This window comes from Humulus lupulus, chromosome 1 (assembly GCF_963169125.1).
Source record: "Humulus lupulus chromosome 1, drHumLupu1.1, whole genome shotgun sequence".
NCBI lineage: Eukaryota > Viridiplantae > Streptophyta > Magnoliopsida > Rosales > Cannabaceae > Humulus > Humulus lupulus.
Window position 1 is genome coordinate 202,181,213 of NC_084793.1, and position 24,074 is coordinate 202,205,286.

Genomic DNA, 24,074 nt, shown 5'->3' on the forward strand with positions numbered 1-24,074 from the left:
AATAGAGGCAAGTGGTCGAAAGTATGTGTCTGCAAAAATAAACAGAAAAGATGTGTTAGCCTTCAAATATATGAATGGATATAAACATACCAAGAATTAGCTCAAATATATAAAAAAAAAAAGGAGGAAACTATAGCAAAAGTGAGGTAGTGGGAGATTGAACCCCTTACCTTTTGAAAGGAGCAAGGATCTAAATGCCACTAAGCTAAGGAGATGAAGTGTAAATAATAGGCTTGGCATGAGGGCCTATTTATAAGAATCAAAGAGAAGAGTCTACCAGAGCACCTAAAGGTCCTCTCCTAGACTGGGGGGCAAGTGTGGATGCTCAAAATTCAGCACTGGTAAAGAACCCACCTCTCATGCCTCAGGTCCCTGGAAGGTCCAAAGCAACCATGTTTGAGGTCCATTTGAACCCTCAAACAAATGCTTAAATCGACCCTGCTCCAAATGACCACTTCACCTCGGACTCCAACGGACATCCCAGATGTCTCGCGGGACTCGTCGCCTTGCACCAGCCAAGGCGCCTCGCACCTCACGGGCACATACGGCGCCTCGCGAATGCACATAGCGCCTCGCGCCCATGTAGCCTCGTAGGTGCGTGAGGGTCTCGCGCACCCCTGATATCTCGCAACTGTCTCGCGAGGCCATTGTCTCGCCACACCTCGGCACACCTGGCAAGGGCCTTGCCTCGCCTTGGCGCGTCCGTCATCCGCGAGGCCCCTCCTGCGAGGCCTTCACACGAGGCCATCTGCAGGGCCTCTCCTCGCCTTGGCGCATCCATCATACGCGAGGCCCCTCCCGCGAGGCCGTCACGCGATTGGACTTAAAATCAAGGCCTATATTATTTTCTATTGATTTAATTAATTAAATAATTACTTAAATCCTTTATCAAATTAATTATTTATAATTTAAACATTGATTTAAACTTATTTATTAATTTAGATACCAATTTATCTTAATTAATAAATTTTCCATAATTTCTCTTTTCTTCTCAAAATTACACAACTCTGTGAAACTATCCAAAATTGACCTGGTCAACTTTGATAATTCTAATTGATGATTAAATCAATTAATTGAGACTATCTAGATGATTTTATCCAAGGTACAATGGGGACCATGGGCCTATGAAATCAAGCTCCAATAAGTTATCATAAATCTAACAAATAAATTTACTAACTTATTAATTTTTTTTTTTTTTTGATGAATCAGCAGCTATTCATTACTCCACTAACAATATTACAACCTATAGGCGCCTAATGATAAGGCCCGTAAACTCTATACAAGTATAGAAACAAAGCTATAATAATTCAAACCATGTCTTATCAACGTGATCTACATGTTTAGGCATTATACATGTTATCCTAGTTTTAATTTGCCATTTTGCTTCCTGAACTAACGTCTTGGGAGATACAATGCTTGATTGCCAGAGTTTGTAGTTTCTAGCCTGCCATAAGTGATAAACCAGCGAGGCAACTGATGCATCCAAGACTTTCTTCTGAAACTTGCTTCTCTTAGACCTTTCTATCCACCTAAGAAGTCCCTGCAATGACTCTGTATGAGCTTTCAACCCCAGCCAAGTCTTCACTTGATGTAAGCAGTCCTGAGAGAATGAGCAGTCGAAAAACAGATGGGCCACTGATTCTTCTGCTCCATTGCAGAGGATACAAGATGACTCCTCTGATATATTGAACCTTCGAAGTCTGTCTCTAGTTTTGAGTCTATCCTGTACTACTATCCAAAGCATAAAGCTATGTTTGGGGATGTTAAATCTGCCCCAGACTTCTTTGCTCCACTGGAACCTTTCCTGCACCTGAATAAGCATTTTGTACCCTGATGCAATTTGATAAGTCTTCTGTGTAAACTGCCCAGGATCCATAAGCTGTTTGACTTGATCTTTAAGCATCACTAACTTCCTCCAGTACCAGCTGCTATGGGGCGGAGCCTTGTAGTTCCACCACTCCTCATTCTTTATATACACATTATGCACCCACTTAACCCATAGATTGTCTTTTTTTGTTGCAATTGACCAGACATTTTTAAACATAGCTGCTCAGTTCCATTCTAAAATGCTCATGAATCCTATTCCTCCAGCCTTCTTAGGCTTACAAAGCTTACTCCAGGCCACGCTTCCAGACCCAGCCATGATACTCTGCCCTTTCCAGAGGAAACTTCTATAGACCCTTTCAATTTCAGACATAATTTCCTTAGGTAGGATCATGATTTGACTCCAATAGGCATGAATAGAAAGCAGTATCGAATGAATCAATATTGATCTACCAGCAAATGATAAGTTCCTGGTACTCCAACTCTTAATCCTGGCTGTCATTTTCTCAACCAGCAGTTTACAATCAACAGCTGAGATTCGCTTGGCACAGATGGGTATACCAAGATACTTAAATGGTATAGTACTTCTACTGAATCCTGACATATCAATTACTCTTCTAATTTCCTCCTCACTCATACCACTACAGTAGATGGCAGATTTTTTGATGTTTGGGATCAATCCAGAGGACTTTGAGAATAACTTTAGCCCCTGCAACATTAGATATATGCTCTTGAAATCACCCTTGCAGAACAATAACACATCATCGGCAAAGCTGAGATGGTTAAGCTTTAAGTCCCTGCATCTGTCATGAAACTGAAACTCCTCCTTCTCCCCAACTTTTTGCATGATTCTACTCAAGTATTCCATTCCAAGGACAAAAAGCAAAGGGGACATTGGGTCCCCTTGCCTCAAACCTCTTTTTGCTGCAAAGAAACCATGCATAGATCCATTAAACATTAGAGAATACTTAGGTGTAGATATGCAAGCCATTATAAGCCTAATGAATTTTGCAGGGAATTTAAAAGCTTGTAACATGTCTTCTAAGAATCCCCATTCCATGGTATCATAAGCCTTTTGTAAATCCAGCTTTATCATGCAGTTGGGCCTACTTGATTTCCGTCCATAATGCCTAATTAGATCCTGACAAATCATAATATTATGAGAAATTATTCTGCCTTGAATAAACCCCCCTTGGTTTTGAGCCACAAGATCAGGAAGGATGACTTTCAGCCTACTGCAAATCAATTTTGTAGCCACTTTATATAGAACATTGCAGCAAGATATAGGACGGTAATCACTGACGGAATTAGGACATTTGCACTTAGGGATAAGAGTAATCACTGTAGAATTAATCTCTTTTAACAGCTGCCCTGTATGTAGGAATGATAATATAGCTTCACTTATCTCGTCACCAACTAACTCCCAATTGTCTTGAAAGAAGTAGCTGCAATAACCATCAGGTCCTGGAGCTTTCATACCATGGATGCTAAACACAGCAGCTTTAATGTCTTCCTTAGTGAACTCAGCTGAAAGAAAACCTGCCTGTTGCCTAGATAGCACAGGTCCGTGAGCCATAACTGAGTTTTTAACTTGATGCCTATTGTCCATTTGAGTACCCAACAAGGTCTGATAATAGGAGAAAAAAGATTCAGTAACCTCATCAGGATTCTCCACCCTATTCCCTTCTACATTGATAATAGAATATATCCTATTTTGGCACCTTCTTTCTTTGATACTAGAATGAAAAAATGCAGAGTTTTCGTCACCTTCTTGGACCCAAGTAACCTTAGCTTTTTGAGACAAATATGAGTTGTAGTTTTTATGTACCTCTGCATAATGTTTTCTGGCTTCCAATTCTTGACACTGTAGAACCACATTCAAAGGGTCTCGATGCATTTTATTCTGACAATCACTCAGCTTCTCTTTAGCTTGCACATAAGCCATATGAATCTCTGAAAAACCCCTCTTGTTCAGCTCTTTAAAGATGGACTTAAGATTCTTAAGTTTAGACACAACTTGGTACATTTTAGTCCCTTTAACCAATTGATGCCACCCCCTACACACTTCTTGGTGGTATTGAGGATGAGAATACCACATTCTAAAATACTTGAATGGTTTCTTTCCACTAGGAATGTTAGAATGCACTGTAAGAACTGCTCGAGTATGATCAAATATGCCTTCATTAAGGAAAATAGCTTCAGCATTTGTAAATTTGTCCATCCAAGCTTGATTCGCCATAACTCTATCAATCTTGGAGTAGATTTTATCTGATCCCTGCTGTTTATTACTCCAAGTATAGAAGTTCCCACTGTATTTAACATCTTCCAACTAATAGCCATAAACACAATTAATAAACTCATTATTCAAGCTGTGTCTTGCTCTATCCCCAATTCTTTCATCCCTGTTCAAGATGTCATTAAAGTCCCCAAGCACAACCCATGGGTCCATTCTAGCCAAATCCTGTAATCCTTTCCACAAGCTTTTCCTCCCCTCCTCATCATTAAATCCATATACAAAAGTGGCGAAAAAACTATGCTTATTGTCCACAGTAGTAACAGACAAATCAATAAACTGGTTTGAACAATTTAGTATACTTACATTGAATCTCAAAGGGTTCCAAGAAATTATAATTCGTCCTCCCTTATGCCACGCACTGTTGGATGTGAAGCACCAACCTGAGAACATATGAACGTACAAGGCTCCAAGCTTTGGAGCCTTCACTCTCGTCTCAAGCAGACCAACTAACCCAGCTCTCTGATGGGCAATAAATTTCCTAACTACCTTTTGCTTATGTTGGGTATTGATCCCTCGGACGTTCCAGCATATTACCCTATCCATTGGAAAGAGGAGGCCCTCCCCCTCCTTCCGTTATTCCCAGTTCCTCCACTCTCTGTTGGTTCTCTTGCATAGAGTCATTCTGGTTCTCCCCAGTCAGAACACATGTTGAGACCGTAGACTCTGATAATGCCTGAAATGAGTTCAATGTGGATGGACCAGTCATAGAAGCCTTGTCTTTGACCCTCCACCCTTTCGTAATAGCCTGAAACCCATCATCTGTTTTTTTAGGTACCTCCGTTTCTTTTTCCTCTGGTTTCTGAATCACCTCTTTAGCTATCCACTATTGCTTTCTGCTTTCTTTCCTTCTGCATTCTTTAGTAGCATGCCCCATACCCTTACAATGCCCACAAATGATTGGTTTCCATTCATATGTGACACCTACTGTAACATTAGATCCAAATTCATCCTCAAATTCAATACAACTTGGAAATTCCTGCTGGAGACTAACTTCAATCAGAACACGAGGAAAATTAAGTTTATCTCTCTCTTGTGTAATCGCATCTACCATCAAAGGCTTCCCCACTTGACTTACAATCTTGAATAGAGACTTTTGACCCCAATATTTCAATTCTAAATCCTCCAACTGAACCCAAATTGGAACTGTTCGTATATCCTCTTTCTTGAAATTAGTGTTCGGATCCCAAGCTTTCATAACAACAGGCCGCTTATTGAAGAATATGTATCCCCCCGTGAGTATAGCATCTCGAAATTCAATACTATCAAATCTAATAAGGAAAATGCCATATGAAAGTATACCCACTTTATCCACTCTGTCATTCCATAATCTTCTGGAAAATCCTTCAATCACGGAGAGAGGCGGATTGGCTCCCAGAACATAACAGACGATTGAAGAATTCCAAAAAGAAATCTCCTCTTCAATGTCTTCCATAGTGATTTTAATCTTGTTAGCCTTTTTCTGAAAAGAATTTTCCAGATTCCGAACCACATTCCCAGATCTAAGAACTGGAGGAGTAGCAGAGATACCTTTCGATAGAGCATTCGAACACTTTTGAGTAGCTTCAAGGAAAGCAGCAAAATCAGAACAAACCTTATCTTGTTGCTGCATTACCTTGAGAGATGATTTCGGGGACAAAGGAGCCTGAAACACATCCTGTAATGAAGGGTCATCACCTTGGTCCTCTGAACCTTCATCCTCATCTGTGAACTCGAGTGGCTCAATTCCTAAAACTTCCTCCATAGATTTAGTTTATTTCACGTCCGCAATAGAATTAGGACCTCTTTTCTTCTTCTTCATAGCAGAACCCTTCAGCTTCCCCTTCATCTTGGCTCTTGTTTTCGCCATGGCACCAGCCCACGAGAGAGCTGCAAAAGCTAAGAGGCAGGAAAAAAAAATACTAACTTATTAATTCCTCGTGACTCCACTATAGACTCTGAATTGCACTCTTGAATTCATAGAACGCTCTATAACAAATATAGATACGCTATTAATTATCCATTGTTACAACCATAATTGTCACTCAATCTTCTATAGATGGTCTACAATGAGATAGGACTAAAATACCATTTTACCCCTCATTGTATTTTATCCTTAAAACACTTAGTTCCTTGTAAATGATATTTCAGTAAACTAATTTAATTACTAAAATGAGATCTCTTTCATTTAACACCTTGAACCAAACTAAAAGGAAACCATCATTTCACTTCTTCATCAGAAACTATAGATGTTCATATCTATGATTAACACTCCCACTCAATTATACTACCGAGTTCCCAAGATGTAAGTATGGGCTAGTCCGTAGGGTAAGCTGGTAACGAACAAGTCATAGAACTCAAATGATACAATCAGTTAGAATACTAACCACTCAGAATTGAGATTGAATTGACCTATGGTCAACTATATGATATGACTAGAATAGATAATAACGGTATGTTTACTTATCTTATCAACTGTCAATATCGGTCCAGTCCGATGTAACAAATACATCCGATCTTATCTACTTTGCTAATGTTCTGGAAAGAACATAACACTATAATGTGTAAGTAGATCATATCGTAGATTGGCAAGTCAGTGTAAATCTGGTGCACTGACTAATCTTAGGACTAACTTATTTTGAACATATAATCATATTTATATTCCACTGTGATTGCGTCACTATAAATAAGATTAGCTATATGCTTGGGATTTAATAGAAGTTTATATTAAACAAATAATCATGAAAATAAAACATGTGAGCAAAGTGATTGACCAAGTCAAAAAATGATTTATATTCTTTTATTGATAATAAAATGAGATTACAAAGAATTTGGGTTTTAATTAGGGCATAAAACCCCAACAAACTCCCACTTGCACTAATTGAAACTAATGCCTTAATTCTACTAATCTCATTTCCTTGATATGCTTATCAAATGTAGCTTCTGGTAGTGTCTTTGTAAACGGATCCGCAAGATTGTCTTCAGTTGCAATCTTCATAACCTTCACATCTCCCCTGGCCACATATTCTCGAATAATGTGATACTTCCTTTCTATATGCTTACTCCTCTTGTGACTTCGAGGTTCTTTCGAGTTGGCTATCACTCCTGTATTGTCACAAAACAACACAAGCGGTTTATCCATTTCTGGAATAACACCAAGATCTGAATAGAACTTCTTTAGCCAGACTATTTCCTTAGCTGCTTCTGACGCAGCTATGTACTCAGCCTCCATGGTAGAATCTGAGATTGCAGACTGCTTTACGCTTCTCCAAATCACATCTCCACCCCCAAGAGTAAACACCATTCCAGAAGTAGACTTTCTGTCATCGACATCAGTCTGAAAATCTAAATCGGTGTAGCCTACAGGGTTCATAACACCACCCTTGTAGACTAACATATAATCCCTAGTCCGTCTCAAATACTTCAGGATATGCTTAACTGCTATCCAATGTTTCGGTCCTGGGTTTGACTGATACCTGCTCACTACTCCCACTGCATAGCAAATATCTGGTCTAGTACACAACATGGCATACATCAAACTTCCAACTGCAGATGCGTAAAGAATTTTTCTCATTGCATCTTCCTCTTCAGGAGTCTGGGGAGACTGCTTCTTTGAAAGATGAATTCCATGGCGGGACGGTAGACGCCCTTTCTTGGAATTTGTCATTGAGAAACGTTCAAGCACTTTATCAATGTAAGCTGCTTGAGATAGAGCTAAAAGTTTGTTCTTTCTATCCCTGATGATCTGGATACCTAGAACATAACTTTCTCACCCAAATCCTTCATTTGGAATTGAGTGCTTAGCCAATTCTTCACATCTGATAATTTCTTAACATTGTTTCCAATGAGTAGGATATCATCTACATAAAGAACCAGGAATACCACTATTTGATTTGCCTTCAGTTGGTAAACACAGGGCTCATCAATATTTTATTCAAAGCCATAGGTTTTGATTATTTCATCAAACCTAAGATTCCAGGAACGAGAAGCTTTCTTAAGTCCATAGATGGACCTATTCAACTTGCAAACTTTTCCTTCTTGTCCAGGTACTTTAAATCCTTCTGGCTGATCCATATAAATGACTTCGTCAAGCTTTCCATTAGGAAAAGCTGTCTTGACGTCCATTTGCCAGATCTCATAGTCGAGAGCAGCTGCTATGGATAGGAGGATGCGAATGGATTTGAGCATGGCTACCGGACTAAAAGTCTCCTCATAGTCCACGCCTTCTCTTTGGGTATAACCCTTTGCCACTAATCGTGCTTTATAAGTCTCGATATTTCCATCAACACCTCGTTTCTTCTTGTAGATCCACTTGCACCCAATGGCCCTAAAGTCACTAGGTGCTTCCACAAGATCCCAGATGGAATTTGAGTACATAGACTCCATTTCCTGTTTCATGGCTTTGAGCCATAGTTCCTTTTCAGAGCTAGCCATTGCCTGTTTGAAAGACAACAGATCATCATCACTAATTTCACCAACAACCATATTGGTTTCACCATCCAAACCATAGCGAACTGGGTTCCTAGAAACCCTCCCACTACGACGAGGCTCCGTGACTGTTTGCTCAGGAGCAGTGGTACTTTCTTCATTTAAATCGACTTGCGTCGATTGTACATGATGAGTGGGAATTTCATCATCGACTCGCGTTGATGACGATGGAACATTGGTTGGAGTCAATTTTTTAACCATCTCCTCTAAAACTACTTTGCTGCGAGGTTTAAAGTTCTGGACATAGTCATTTTCCAGAAAAGTAGCATTTGTAGAAGTAAACACTTTCTTTTCTGAATTACTATAGAAAATTCCACCCCGAGTACCTTTAGGATAGCCAATAAACATGCAAACTTTAGTTCGCGGTTCTAGCTTTCTCTTTTTTTTCCTCAGGACGTGAGCGAGACACCCCCAGATTCTATAATGGCGTAAATTAGGTTCACGACCATTCCAGCGTTCTAAAGGTGTTTTGGGGATTGATTTTGACGGCACAACATTGAGAATGTCATTCGCGGTTTCAATTGCATGTCCCCAAAACGAAGTTGTTAGAGTTGAGTAACTAAGCATGCATCTAACCATTTCCAATAAAGTTCTGTTCTGGCGTTCCGCTACACCATTTTGTTGCAGAGTACCTGGGGTAGTAAGTTGTGATAAAATCCCAAGTTCAGTTAAATGATCTTGGAACTGCATATCCAAATATTCTCCACCCCTATCAGATCGCAAGATCTTTAACGTTTTACCTAATTGGTTCTGAGCCATTGCTAGGAATTCCTGAAACTTTGAAAATGTTTCTGATTTCCTATGCATTAGGTAAAGACATGAGTATCTAGAGTAATTGTTAATGAAAGTGACGAAATACTCAAAACCACCCCTGGCTTGTACATTCAAAGGTCCACAAACATCTGAATGCACAAGACCAAGTGGTTCTTTGGCCCTATCATCCTTTGCAAAGAATGGACGCTTGGTCAGTTTGCCTTCTAGACAAGATTCACAGACAGGTAATTCTCCTAAGGTGAGTTCCCTCAAAGGTCCGTCCTTTGTAAGTCTTTGAATCCTATCATAGCCAATGTGACCTAGTCTCAAGTGCCATTATTGTTATCGGTCTTTTGACGTATATTGGTCCTAGGTTTAGCTACTTTGAATAGATCATTATTAAGAGCGAGGGGTTCATTAGGTTGCAGAATATAAAGCCTGTTTTCCAAACATGCAATACACAATTGTGATCCATTGAAAGAAATAGATATATTAAAACTTGTGAAAGTCATAACAAATCGTTCTAATTGCAACATGGAAACTGAAATTAAATTTCTACTAAAATTCAGAATAAAAAATACATCTTTTAAAATTAAGTATTTATTTCCGAACTTTAGACGAGCTATTCCTCTAGCTTGGACCTTAACGAACGCTCCGTTCCTAACTCTAAGCTTTAAGCCGCCTTCGTCCACTTCCTCCCACGATTCAAGAAGCTATAAAGAGTTACAAACATGGTTGGTAGATCCAGAATCAATAATCCAAACGGATTTATCATTCTCTAAAACACATGTTTCTGAGATAAATGAACTAGAATCATTACCTTGTTTTTCGCTGCGAGAAACTTGGGGCAATCTCGTTTCCAATGCCCATTCTCTTTGCAGTGAAAGCACTTACCTTTACCTTTCTTGTTTTTCTTGTTTTTCCCCTCAGGCGTCTGTGCACGTGGTTGTGCACTCGTCTTTGCAACCTTTGCAGGCTTGGGGTTGTTGTTTGTCCATCTATCCTCTTATTTCTAGCTTTTGAAGATGAAGCTGGGTTAGCTTCAGCCTTAGCTAGATCAGCAGCAACAACAGTAGTCTTATTTTCACCTCCTTTACTAGGTCCACCCATGACCGGTTCAATAATCTGAAGCTCGTTCATGAGCTGTGTCAGACCATAGTTGAGTTGATTACGAACGTGCAGACACGGTGCCATCCGAGAATTCACGGTGCCATAACTTACGTTCGGAGACGGTGTTATCCAAGCATTTACGATGCTATCAAGAACATGCGGAGACGATGCTCGTTCTAGGGATTCCTCAATCATGACGAACTCGGAGTTGTCACCAATCAACTTTATGTTGATATTCTGCTGCTAATTAAGGAAGTTTTTTCTAGTGAGTTTCTCCATCGGAAGTTGAGAAAGGATGGGAGTATACACAGACACTACTTAACTTAAAACTACAAATTATCAATAAAATAGAAATCAACCACATTTGCTCAATAAAACTTCTATTCACACAAATTTCAAGAAATAGCACAACATATACAAAAATACGTAAGATATGAGAAAAAATACCAAAAACAATCATATCTCTATTTCTTTAGGTTTTTAACTAATATATGATATCCTTGTCCCGATTGGCGAGAGTCAAAAATACCACTTGTTAAATAGAGTTGTAAACTCATTTAATAATGGACACCACTATTAACAACCTACTATTCGATCAAAATAAGAAAACCAAATCTCTTATTTTATGAGCTAGACCCACGGTTTCAATAATCATAGATTTAGTTCTAGTAGTCACCGTAGGGGTGAGTCTAGTAGAATTTGACCTATAATCATCTATCTTTCGAAATCTAACCTTGTCAAAATAACTAATGAACACCTTCTGTAGGGGGACGAATCAAAGCGCCTCGAGGCCCCATTAAACTATTGACTATGTTAAACCAACGGTGGATATCAAATAAAATCCTTAAAATAAGCTCATTATAAAATTAAAAATAGTATTTTTATTATTTATTTTTAGAAAATTAATGACTATGGTTTTCCCAAAAAAAATTAAACAGATTAAAATTTTTAAAACCAATGTCCTATAATTTCTTATTAATTCTAAAGTGTCACATTGAAACAAATTTAATTAATTTAGAATTAATTTGTTGCTAATCAATATTTAGGTTTAACTAATATAATGAACCTATACAATTAAGTCCAACTCAGGTAAATGGGCCTTAACAATTGGGCTTGTATGGAGGAGGGCTAGGTTCAGTATGTCGCTCCCACTGCAAAGGCTCCCTATCTTCCATACAAGGTCCTAAAGATAGGAATTTAAACCTTCGTTTTATTAATTGTTATTAATTGATTAGGCCCATTATAGTCATGCAAAGCAAATGAGCATTCACAAGTGGAATCATCCACAAGAGAGGAATTTAAACTTTACATTTTTTAATGGGCCCAAATAAAACCTATCATTTTATGAATATTTTATTTGGCAAAATCCATATATCTAACAAACATATGGGACACTATATGCATCTAAGCCCAATTGCAAAAATACCACATATAGTGCAAACAGGCATGTTATAATTGGATGGGTTTAATCATGTTACTATATGAGCAATTCTATGAATCTATGCAAAAATACCACAATTTATTTCATTTGCAAAAATACCACAATTAATTATCTAGAATTTATCAAAAAAAATTCAAATTAATTAAATTTTTACAAAAAATAAGTCAATTTAAATGAAATTTATCAACAATTAACAATAGTTAATTTAAATTTCATTTATCAATAATTAACTTGGTTTTAGGTTAATTTGATAAAAAAATTATTAATTTAATTTAAATAGGATTTATCAACAATTAACCAAAGTTAATTTAAATCTCATTTATTAAAAAAATATTTTATTAATTGGCTGAAAAAAATTGATATTTTTCAAAATTTAACCAATTTTAAATTTTAAAATCAATATCTTAACTATTTTCCAAAATATCTTGTGTTGTTACAACTATTATCTAATATTTTAACCATTTAAATATATATATATAAATAGTTATAACAACCTTAAAATATCTCAAAATAGTTAAACAAATTCAAATATCCATAAAAATATCTAACTAACAATATTCAAATTTCAAATAATTTAAATATTAAAAATTATAGAATAAAAAGATATTTATATTTTCAAATAAAGATTTAATAAAAAAATTAAGAATTTAAATGAAAATATCTTAAATATCTGATATATTAATTCTAATATTTTAATATATTAAAAGATTTAAAATTAAGTTGTTAGTCATTTTTAAATTTGAATTTGAATCTTTGTAGAAAATATCTAATCATTTATATCTCAACTAACAAAAATATCTTATTTTTAAAAAAAAAATAAATGATGAAACAAAAAAGATATTTTTGGTTTTGATTATAAATAATTTATTTCTACAAATTTTAATTTTTTTAAAAAATTATTTAAAAAAAAAAAGATGAATAGTACATGTGGTACTGTTCACAGGTACTGTTCATCGTGCTGGTGCGCGTGGGCGCGCGCAGGCGTGTGCGCGGGTGGCGCGCGCGCATGCATGGGAGCCAGGCCAAATTTTTCCAAAAAAAATTTTGAGCAATTTTTCAAACCAAAACCATTTTCTAATTAATTTTTAACATGTTTTACACAAAATAAAGCATATATAAAAATTAATAGTATAGAAAACACAATAAAATAACCTAAAAATTGCTAAAATTCACATAAAATCAATATGCTTCATAAAAACATGAAAACCATCCAATTATTCAAACATATCAAATAATCCAATTTTAAACATGTTCATGCATGAAAATAAAGATTACCAAAGACTCTGAGGCCAGTTGTTGGATTAGCTTATACAGGATTTTTATTTATTTTCATGTATATATAATATTAAACAAACTAATACGAAATAGCCTAAAACATGTTTCTAAAATTAAATTCAAAGAGAAACAAAGAATATAATACTTACAGTATACGTAGCGGAATTAAGAGTCATTCCTTCAGTTTCTCTAACTCTTGTATCCTTTCTGTCGCAGAGTATTATCAAGAAATTGAACCGATCTTCTATTTTCTTCACAATCTTCCAATGTATCCTTAGAACCACCCAAACTAGTGTGGGAAATTCTCAACGCATGAGATAAATATAGAGAGAAGAAGAGAAAATAACAAAGAGGCTTAGAAAATGACTTGTGTTTAGAGAGAATCTAAAACTATCAGAAAATCTGACTTGTCTCACTTGTGACTTATCAAACATCTGTTTTGACTTCTCTCTAAGCACTCCTTTTATAGACTCAATTAGGTCATTTAATTTAATTAAAAAATCAATAAAATAATAGCCATTTTGAAGCACTAGGTCGAAATTATCATGGGCTATAGGCCCGTGAAATTTCCCATTTGATTATAAGCCCATTGGACTTAAAATCAAGGCCTGTATTATTTTCTATTGATTTAATTAATTAAATAATTAATTAAATCATTTATCAAATTAATTATTTATAATTTGAACATTGGTTTAAACTTATTTATTAATTTAGATACCAATTTATCTTAATTAATAAATTTGCCATAATTTGTCTTTTCTTCTCAAAATTACACAACTCTGTGAAACTATCCAAAATTGACCCAGTCAACTTTGATAATTCTAATTGATGATTAAATCAATTAATTGAGACTATCTAGATGATTTTATCCAAGGTACAATGGGGACCATGGGCCTATGAAATCAAGTTCCAATAAGTTATCATAAATCTAACAAATAAATTTACTAACTTATTAATTCCTCATGACTCCACTATAGACTCGGAATTGCACTCTTGAATTCATAAAATGCTCTATAACAAATATAGATACGCTATTAATTATCCATTGTTACAACCATAATTGTCACTCAATCTTCTATAGATGGTCTACAATGAGATAGGACTAAAATACCGTTTTACCCCTCATTGTATTTTATCCTTAAAACACTTAGTTCCTTGTAAATGATATTTCAGTAAACTAATTTAATTACTGAAATGAGATCTCTTTCATTTAATACCTTGAACCAAACTAAAAGGAAACCATCGTTTCACTTCTTCATCAGAAGCTATAGATGTTCATATCTATGATTAACACTCCCACTCAATTATACTACCGAGTTCCCAAGATGTAAGTATGGGCTAGTCCGTAGGGTAAGCTGGTAACGAACAAGTCAAAGAACTCAAATGATACAATCAGTTAGAATACTAACCACTCAGAATTGAGATTGAATTGACCTATGGTCAACTATATGATATGACTAGAATAGATAATAACGGTATGTTTACTTATCTTATCAACTATCAATATCGGTCCAGTCCGATGTAACAAATACATCCGATCTTATCTACTTTGCTAATGTTCTGGAAAGAACATAATACTATAATGTGTAAGTAGATCATATCGTAGATTGGCAAGTCAGTGTAAATCCGATGCACTGACTAATCTTAGGACTAACTTATTTTGAACATATAATCATATTTATATTCCACTGTGATTACGTCACTATAAATAAGATTAGCTATATGGTCGGGATTTAATAGAAGTTAATATTAAACAAATAATCATGAAAATAAAACATGTGAGCAAAGTGATTGACCAAGTCAAAAAAGGATTTCTATTCTTTTATTGATAATAAAATGAGATTACAAAGAATTTTGGTTTTAATTAGAGCATAAAACCCCAACACATGGTCCCCATTGTACCTTGGATAAAATTATCTAGATAGTCTCAATTAATTGATTTAATTATCAATTAGAACTATCAAAGTTGACTATGTCAATTTTGGATAGTTTCACAGAGTTATGTAATTTAGAGAAGAAAAGAGAAATTATGGCAAATTTATTAATTAAGATAAATTTGTATCTAAATTAATAAATAGGTTCAAATCAAGGTTCAAATTATAAATAATTAATTTGATAAAGTATTTAAATAAATATTTAATTAATTAAATCGATAGAAAATAATACAGGCCTTGATTTTTAAGTCCAATGGGCTTATAATCAAATGGGAAATTTCACGGGCCTAAAGCCCATGATAATTTCGACCTAGGGCTTCAAATTGGCTATTGTTTTATTGATTTTTTAATTAAATTAAATGGCCTAATTGAGTCTATAAAAGGAGTGCTTAGAGAAAAGTCACAAGTTCAGATTTCTAAGACTACAGATAAGTTTAATCATTGGTTTTCTGATAGTTTTAGATTCTCTCTAAATACAAGTGTTTTTCTAAGCCTCTTAGTTATTTTCTCTTCTTCTCTCTATATCTATCTCATGTGTTGAGAATTTCCCACACTAGTCTAGGTGATTCTTGTTGGGGTTTTATGCCCTAATTAAAACTCAAATTCTTTGTAATCTCATTTTATTATCAATAAAATAATAGAAAACATTTTTTTGACTTGGTCAATCACTTTGCTCACATGTTTTATTTTCATGATTATTTTTTTAATATAAACTTCTATTAAAACCCGAGCATATAGCTAATCTTATTTATAGTGACGTAATCACAGTTGAATATACCTATGATTATATGTTCAAAGTAAGTTAGTCCTAAGATTAGTCAGTGCACATGATTTACACTGACTTGTCAATCTACGATATGATCTACTTACACATTACAGTATTATGTTCTTTCCAGAACATTAGCAAAATAGATAAGATCAGATGTATCTATTACATCGGACGAGACCGATATTGACAGTTGATAAGATATGTAAATATAATGTTATTATCTATTCTATTCATATCATGTAGTTGACCATAGGTCAATTAAATCTCAATTCTGAGTGGTTAGTATTCTAACTAATTGTATTTTTTGAGTTCTTTGACTTGTTCGTTACCAGCTTACCCTACGGACTAGCCCATACTTTCATCTTGGGAACTTGATAGTATAATTGAGTGGGAGTGTTAACCAAAGATATGAACATCTATAGCTTCTGATGAAGAAGTGAAACGATGGTTTCCTTTTAGTTTGGTTCAAGGTGTTAAATTATAGAGATCTCATTTTAGTAATTAAATTAGTTTACTGAAATGACATTTACAAGGAACTAAGTTTTTAAGAATAAAATATAATGAGGGGTAAAACGATATTTTAGTCCTATATCATTGTAGACTGTCTATAGAGGATTGAGTGACAATTATGATTGTAACGATGGATAATTAATAGTGTATCTATATTTGTTATAGAGCGTTCTATGAATTCAAGAGTGCAATTCCGGGCCTATAGTGGAGTCACAAGGAATTAATAAGTTAGTAAATTTATTTTTAGATTTATGATAACTTATTGGAGCTTGATTTCATAGGCCCATGGTCCCCATTGTACCTTGGATAAAATTATCTAGATAGTCTCAATTAATTGATTTAATTATCAATTAGAACTATCAAAGTTGACTAGGTCAATTTTGGATAGTTTCACAGAGTTATGTAATTTTGAGAAGAAAAGAGAAATTATGGAAGATTTATTAATTAAGATAAATTGGTATCTAAATTAATAAATAAGTTTAAATTAAGGTTTAAATTATAAATAATTAATTTGATAAAGGATTTAAATGATTATTTAATTAATTAAATCAATAGAAAATAATACAAGCCTTGATTTTAAGTCCAATGGGCTTATAATCAAATGGGAAATTTCACGGGCCTAAAGCCCATGATAATTTCGACCTAGGGCTTCAAATTGGCTATTATTTTATTTATTTTTTAATTAAATTAAATGGCCTAATTGAGTCTATAAAAGGAGTGCTTAGTGAGAAGTCAGAAGTTAAGATTTCTGAGACGACAGATAAGTTTAATCGCTGGTTTTCTAATAGTTTTAGATTCTCTCTAAACACAAGTCATTTTCTAAGTCTCTTTGTTATTTTCTCTTCTTCTCTCTGTGTCTATCTCATGTGTTGAGAATTGCCCACACTAGTCTAGGTGATTCTAAGGATACATTGGAAGACTGTGAAGAAAATAGAAGATCAGTTCCGTTTCTTGATAATACTCTGCGACAGAAAGGATACAAGAGTTAGAGAAATTGAAGGAATGACTCTTTCATTCCGTTGCGTATACTGTAAGTATTCTTATATTTGTTTCTCTTTGAATTCAATTTTAGAAACATGTTCTAGGTTATCTCATATTAATTTGTTTAATATTAGATCTATCTGAAAATAAATAAAGATCTTGTATAAAGTTTCCTAACAATTCTAGGGATACATTGGAAGACTGTGAAGAAATTAGAAGAACGATTCAGTTACTTGATAATACTCTGCGTCAGAAAGGATACAAGAGTTAGAGAAACTGAAAGAATGACTCTTTCATTCCGCTGCGTATACTGTAAGTATTCTTATCTTTGTTTCTCTTTAAATTCAATTTTAGAAATATGTTATAGGTTATCTCATATTAATTTGTTTAATATTAGATCTACATGAAAATAAATAAATATCCTGTATAAGTTTTCCCAACAGTTTTTGGGTCCATCCTCATATTTCAACTCGCTATTAGGACACGCCCTTCGGTCCGTCCTCGCTAACTGACATCCTTCTCGTTGAATGAATCCGAACCTTGGTAAATGAACTCAGACCTTAGTAAATGACCCTGGGCCTGAGTCAATGGACATGACTCTCGGTAAACAAATCCAGACCATACGTCCTGGTAGAATAAGACCAGTTCTTCATACAGCTGACGTGTCCCTGAGAAGTTCGGAAGTTGGTCTCCCCAACTAACTTGCAGAAAGGGTACGCACGGAATGTACAATATTCCTTGGGATTGGTACTGCCAATACTCTGACAGATCATGTCCCCTGAATCCCCCTGGGGGATCATGCGCACCAATCCGTATTAAGGTACAAAGGGCAGCTGTAAGGCTCTATCACGCTTAAGTCGGCCGAGTGGGCCTATATTAAACCACCTATAATCATGTTACATACTTGTATTATAGTTCCATTAGAGAACATTTATGCTTATATCCTTATTGGGCTCAGATTAGTCCGACCCAAGCCAAAAGACCACCTATAAATAGGGTCATTTGTGCACTATTGCAGGGATTTGCATTTTCATGTATGCATAAACGCTGCTAAACTTGTAGAAAACCTCCATTGTTAAGCTCTCTAAATCTCAATACTACTGACTCGTGGACTAAGGCTCAATAATGCCCCAACCATGTAAAAATTGTGATCTTGTTCATTTCTTTTCCTATCTTTCTTAGCTCTTACCTCTCGATATATTTATAGTTTGAAAAACTCAGTAAACACTTGACACTTAATATCTTTTTGTCAAACCACAACAAAATTGACAAGTAAATATAGATTAGATGGTTAAGTACTATATATATATATAGTTTTTCTTAAACAAAAAAAACTATAAAAAATAACATACTTTCTTCTTGAGAACTTCTGTCTGATTTGGTGTATTTCCAATATCATAAATGTATCTTAATACATAAAAACTACATTCATGACTTTCGGGTTGTCTTGGACAAGAACTTCTCGTCACATTTGTAAATTGTCCAATGTATTCATTTCCCAAACATTGTGCGTATGTTCTACAAAAATTAAAATTAATTATCTATATATACTATAATCACAACTCTAAAAAATTAACATTGAATACATTAAAACTTAAAAACTTACTTTTCATAACCTCCTTTATTATTTTTCCATATCCATGTTCAATCAATATATTAATCTTAAAAAAATTGATTAGAGTTTCCTTTGTTTCTATAGCATATCTCAAAATACAAGTACATAAAAGTTTATTTAAACAAACACAAAAATCAACATGCATAATTTCGTCCATAAATCACCGCAACACACATAATTTGCAGAACCTACTTCACTAAGACACACATGTTCTCAACCTTCTGTTATCTCCGCAACACACAATTTCATCTCAGAACCTACTTCACTACGGATGAATATCTAATATATTAAAATTCCTATAACAATAAGTTGTATAATATCAAAAAGAGAAATAAAACAATAAGTAAAAATTATTACTCACCTTCAAAATTAATCTTCAACAAAAGCACAACATGACAAATTCTAGCAAGTGAATATACTTCCTACTTACAATAAAAGTTTAAACAATAATGAGTAAACATGGTAAACCATATGTATGATTTCACAATATGATAATTGATATGATTAGACTATTCAAAGTTACTTATTAAATTAAAACAAGTAAACTCAAATTTTAAACCGTACTTAAACTAGTAACTTTCTAATCAATTAGTTAAACTACTAAAATTTCATTTACTAAACCATAATTACAGAATTAGTGATAAATTAATAATAAATTCAGATTCCTAAAATAATTAACAAAAATTAACTTAAAAAATCTTTTAAAAATTAATATATGTTTCAATAATGACAAGCACACTCATAATCTTAATATATATATTGTGTAAATAATATAAAAAATACTAAAAATATGAAATATTAAAAAAAAAATCAAATTTAAGTGATCTATACATGTATTTGAAGCTTGAAAATGATTTCTAATCTTCCACAAACGTTCAAAATCGTTCAAAAAAAAATGCAAAAATAAAAAAAAATCAACCAATAAAAATATATTAAAACTCATTAAACCCCACCAACAATCTCTTTATTTTGGTCCTACAACTTTAAAATGAATCAATTTTATGAACATATACATTATTTAAAGCAATAATTGTGGAAGAAAGTAAAAAAAATACAAAAATGGTAGAAATGACACTTACAATCCTGGGGAGGAAGGCTTCGCGCGGGAGTGAAGATGAGAAATGAGGGGTCTATGTGGGTTGACGACAAAGGAGAATGTTATATGGACTTTTTCTCGGTGGGTTTTTCACGAAAATACCCGCAAAGAAAAGTTGGACATTTTCTAAAAAGGTGAAAAGAATGTGGAGAAAAACTATATTTGTAGTATTTTATTTTTATGTACTTTAATTATGATTGAATAACTCGATAATCAATCAAGTGACAAGTTAAAATTCTACAAAGCAAATGTTTGTCAATTCAATAAAAGAAACTAAAATTATACAAGAATCTCTAAAATCGAAGCTTCAATGAAACAAAATAATAATTCCATCAAAAAATTTACAGTCATACTTTTAATCGAAATAAAACCTCAAATCTAAAATGAAGCTTTGCATTTAATGATTTGTTTGTTTTAAATTTTATTGAATACTTTTTTTTTAATAATGAAGTTCGGAGCTCAGTTTTTTATCAATAGAATTTTGCTCATTATTTTAGGTATAGAGAAAAATATGTTCTTGTAAGTCGTATAATCTAAAATACGTCCATGTTTTATTTTCTAAAAACATAGTTTAACGGTATAAATAAAATAGTTACGTCAAGGTATTTCTTTATTATATATTATTTTGCTATTATAGGCTCAGAATTAAGATATTTTGCCTAGAGTTCCGTTTCAGTTTGCACATCACTCCCTGGCATGTATCCCGTAAAGTTACAACATTAGTCAAACTGAGACCCTACCTGAGAAAATAATATAGTCTTGTATTAATTTGTTTTGTTAATGTGTAAGTAAGATTTGGACAACTGACTATTTATCACACCTTTCCCAACTCTCGCGTTCTTCTTTCACTGTACACCTCAAACTCACCGACGCAGATCTCCTCAACCAAAAAAACAAAAGAAACAATTTTTCATTTCAATTTCTATCCGTGAAATAAAAATTCCAACCCGTGATCTCTTTCTACATTCTACTCCCGTGAATGCCTCCCACTTCAGTATCTCCAAAATCGTACACGTAATCACCCAACACAAATACAAAATTCCAACAAAAAAAAAAGGATTGACTGCTGACGGACCAGACTCTATCCCATCTCTCCACCATTAGTCTTACTTTTTCCTCTTCACTCGCCCACCTTATATAAATACTCATACCTCTTCCTTAGCCATGACCATTCACAAAAACAAACCCACAAGAACCCACTTCCTCCTCCTCCTCGCCATGTCTACCCTCTTCTTCCTCTCTCTCCTCTCCCTTCTCCTCTTCTTCACCCAATCCTCCTCCGCCGACCACCGTCACCATCATCAGAAGGCTCCTCCACGTAATTTCAAACCACCCTCACCCGAGTCATCCAGTGTCTCCGCTGCCCCACCGATCATCCAGCAGGCATGCAAAGCAACTCGTTTCCAACAACCTTGCGAGACCTCGCTCGGCCAGCCGGGTCGGGTCGTAGCGGACCCAACACCGGTACAGATAATTCAGGCGGCGATCGGAGTCTCGGCTGAGAATCTCAAGAAGGCCAACTCCATGGTTCAGTCGATCCTCGACTCCTCCGCCTCGAACCTGAACCGGTCGACCGCCGCGAAGAACTGCCTCGAGGTGCTGCGAAACTCGGACTACCGCACTTCAATGGCCATTGACGCTGTGCCACGTGGAAGGATGAAAGACGCGCGGGCGTGGATGAGCGCGGCGCTGCTGTTCCAGTACGACTGCTGGTCCGCCCTCAAGTACGCGAATGACACCCATTTGGTGAACGAGACGATGTCGTTTCTAGATTCGTTGACGGGGCTTTCCAGCAATGCGTTGAGCATGATGGCCTCTTACGACGTGTTCGGAAGCGACATGTCCAAGTGGGGCCCGCCGAAGACGGAGCGGGACGGGTTTTGGGCCAGCAGTTCTGGCGGGTCGGAGATGGGGTCCCGGGGTGGGTTACCGTCGAAGTTAATAGCGGATGCGACGGTGTGTAAAGACGGTGGAGACGGGTGTTACAAGACAGTGCAGGAGGCCGTTAACGCGGCTCCCGATAACGGCGTTAAAAGGTTCGTGATCCACATAAAGGCTGGTGTTTACGAAGAGACAGTAAGGGTCCCACTTGAGAAGAAGAACGTGGTATTTTTAGGGGACGGAATGGGTAAAACTGTTATTACTGGATCATTAAACGCGGCTCAACCTGGAATCTCCACTTATAATACTGCTACAGTCGGTAAGTTTTTGAGTAATTATTTTGTGTGGAAGCCTTTTTCTTTTTTCTCTGTTTTTACGTTTTTGGTTTTGTTTTAAAAAAAAAAAAATTAAAATAGAGAAAAAATAAAGTGTTTAATTCTGATTGGCGGATTATGATATTATGATGTATGACGGTTTGAGTAGCTTAAGGCCATGCTTATTGGGTGACCCACGCAACGGCAAGGAAATTGGGTTCAGGGTGACAATTGACATGGCAACATGGTTGCTTATTCTTGTGAAATACTCGAACAAACAATTTTTTTTTGTCGATTTTATGTTTAATGACGATTTTTATTTATATATATATATATTGTCGTTTCGTTACATTTTGCACTTAAAGAAAGGTTTGTAACAAGTAACGAGTGGTTTGGCCCATAGTAGTAACGTATCTTCATTTTATGCACATATTGATAAACAGGAGTTCTTGGGGATGGATTTATGGCCAATGGTCTCACAATCCAGAACACAGCTGGACCAGATGTACACCAAGCTGTAGCATTCAGATCAGATAGTGATCTTTCTGTGATTGAGAATTGTGAATTCTTGGGCAACCAGGATACTCTCTACGCTCACTCTCTTCGCCAATTCTACAAATCGTGCCGCATTCAAGGCAATGTGGACTTCATTTTCGGAAACTCTGCTTCATTTTTCCTGGATTGCCAGATCTTAGTCTGTCCCCGCCAAGTGAAGCCAGAGAAAGGCGAGAACAATGCTGTCACGGCCCACGGCAGGACTGATCCTGCGCAAACAACTGGTTTTGTTTTCCAGAATTGCTTAATCAATGGCACTGAGGATTATATGAAGCTATATCACAGCAAGCCTGCAGTTCACAAAAACTTCTTGGGAAGGCCTTGGAAGGAGTATTCAAGAACTGTTTTCGTACATTGTAACTTGGAAGCTCTGATCACGCCGCAAGGATGGATGCCGTGGAGTCAGGATTTTGCTTTGAAAACTTTGTTTTATGGCGAATTCGGCAACTCTGGACCAGGGTCGGATTTATCTCAGAGAGTCTCGTGGAGTAGCCGAATTCCCGCTGAGCATGTTAATACATACTCAGTTCAAAGCTTCATTCAAGGGGATGATTGGATTCCTTCAAACGATGTTGCCTTTTTTCCGCATAAAAATTAACAGACATACCATGGGAGGTAATTTGAAGTGTCGCTTATCACACTTTTTGCAGTAACCAGCAAGATTCTTGATGAGAATGAATGCTGCTGGTGTATACTTGGTTCACAGAGCTTCAGAGCTTTATTTATGAAGAGGATTAGTTTTTGACATGTGTATCCATGGTAGATTTCAAATCAATATATGTAAGGAGCAAACCAAAATTTCACTAGTGTAGTGAATGCAGCATTAGAGGATTATGGTTGTATAGTTCTGGCCAGTTGACTTGCTGAGATAATTGAGTTGACTGTCCAAAAGATCTTTTATCCCTTTCTTTATATAGAATAAGAGTATATTTTTTCCTTATATGTATTCATGTGAATCAATATTAAGTTTGAAATCTGCCTCAATATTGTTAATGGAAACTGAAAACTGAATAACCCTTGTTTCTGAATTATACATTCACATATGTAGCTGTGATTGTGAAAGCTCGTGACTTGACTTACTCTATTGAATTAATTAGTAGGGGTTGACTCCAAGTCTAAGAAAATGTCATTTTCGATGGTTTATTGCTTTGATTTCTAGAATTCTGGTATTAGACGGCTCCATGTTAGTTCAGACATTTCAGAATTGTTGTTAGTTGTGACTTTTCAGAATTGTTGAATGGGCAGTAAAGCTACAT

General features: G+C 35.4%; 2 protein-coding genes across 2 annotated transcripts; one reads left to right on the top strand and one right to left on the bottom strand.

The window, feature by feature from the left end:
- Positions 1–1,297: 1,297 nt before the first annotated feature.
- On the bottom strand, positions 1,298–2,044 carry LOC133827425 (uncharacterized). Its single transcript, XM_062258828.1, has one exon. It carries the CDS (start codon positions 2,042–2,044, stop codon positions 1,298–1,300), a length of 747 nt encoding a protein of 248 aa, XP_062114812.1.
- An 18,893-nt stretch (positions 2,045–20,937) lies between these two features.
- On the top strand, positions 20,938–23,802 carry LOC133802537 (probable pectinesterase/pectinesterase inhibitor 51). The gene is made up of 2 exons (XM_062240866.1): positions 20,938–22,268; positions 22,707–23,802. Exons 1-2 carry the CDS (start codon positions 21,233–21,235, stop codon positions 23,414–23,416), a joined length of 1,746 nt encoding a protein of 581 aa, XP_062096850.1. The 5' UTR covers positions 20,938–21,232; the 3' UTR covers positions 23,417–23,802.
- The last annotated feature ends 272 nt before the right edge of the window (positions 23,803–24,074 follow it).

Excerpts from the sequence above, each read along its gene's own strand:
- LOC133827425 (XM_062258828.1), bottom strand. The coding sequence starts at position 2,044 with ATGTTTAAAAATGTCTGGTCAATTGCAACAAAAAAAGACAATCTATGG.
- LOC133802537 (XM_062240866.1), top strand. The coding sequence starts at position 21,233 with ATGACCATTCACAAAAACAAACCCACAAGAACCCACTTCCTCCTCCTC. Across the intron at positions 22,269-22,706 it reads TTATAATACTGCTACAGTCG|GAGTTCTTGGGGATGGATTT; the intron begins GTAAGTTTTTGA and ends ATTGATAAACAG.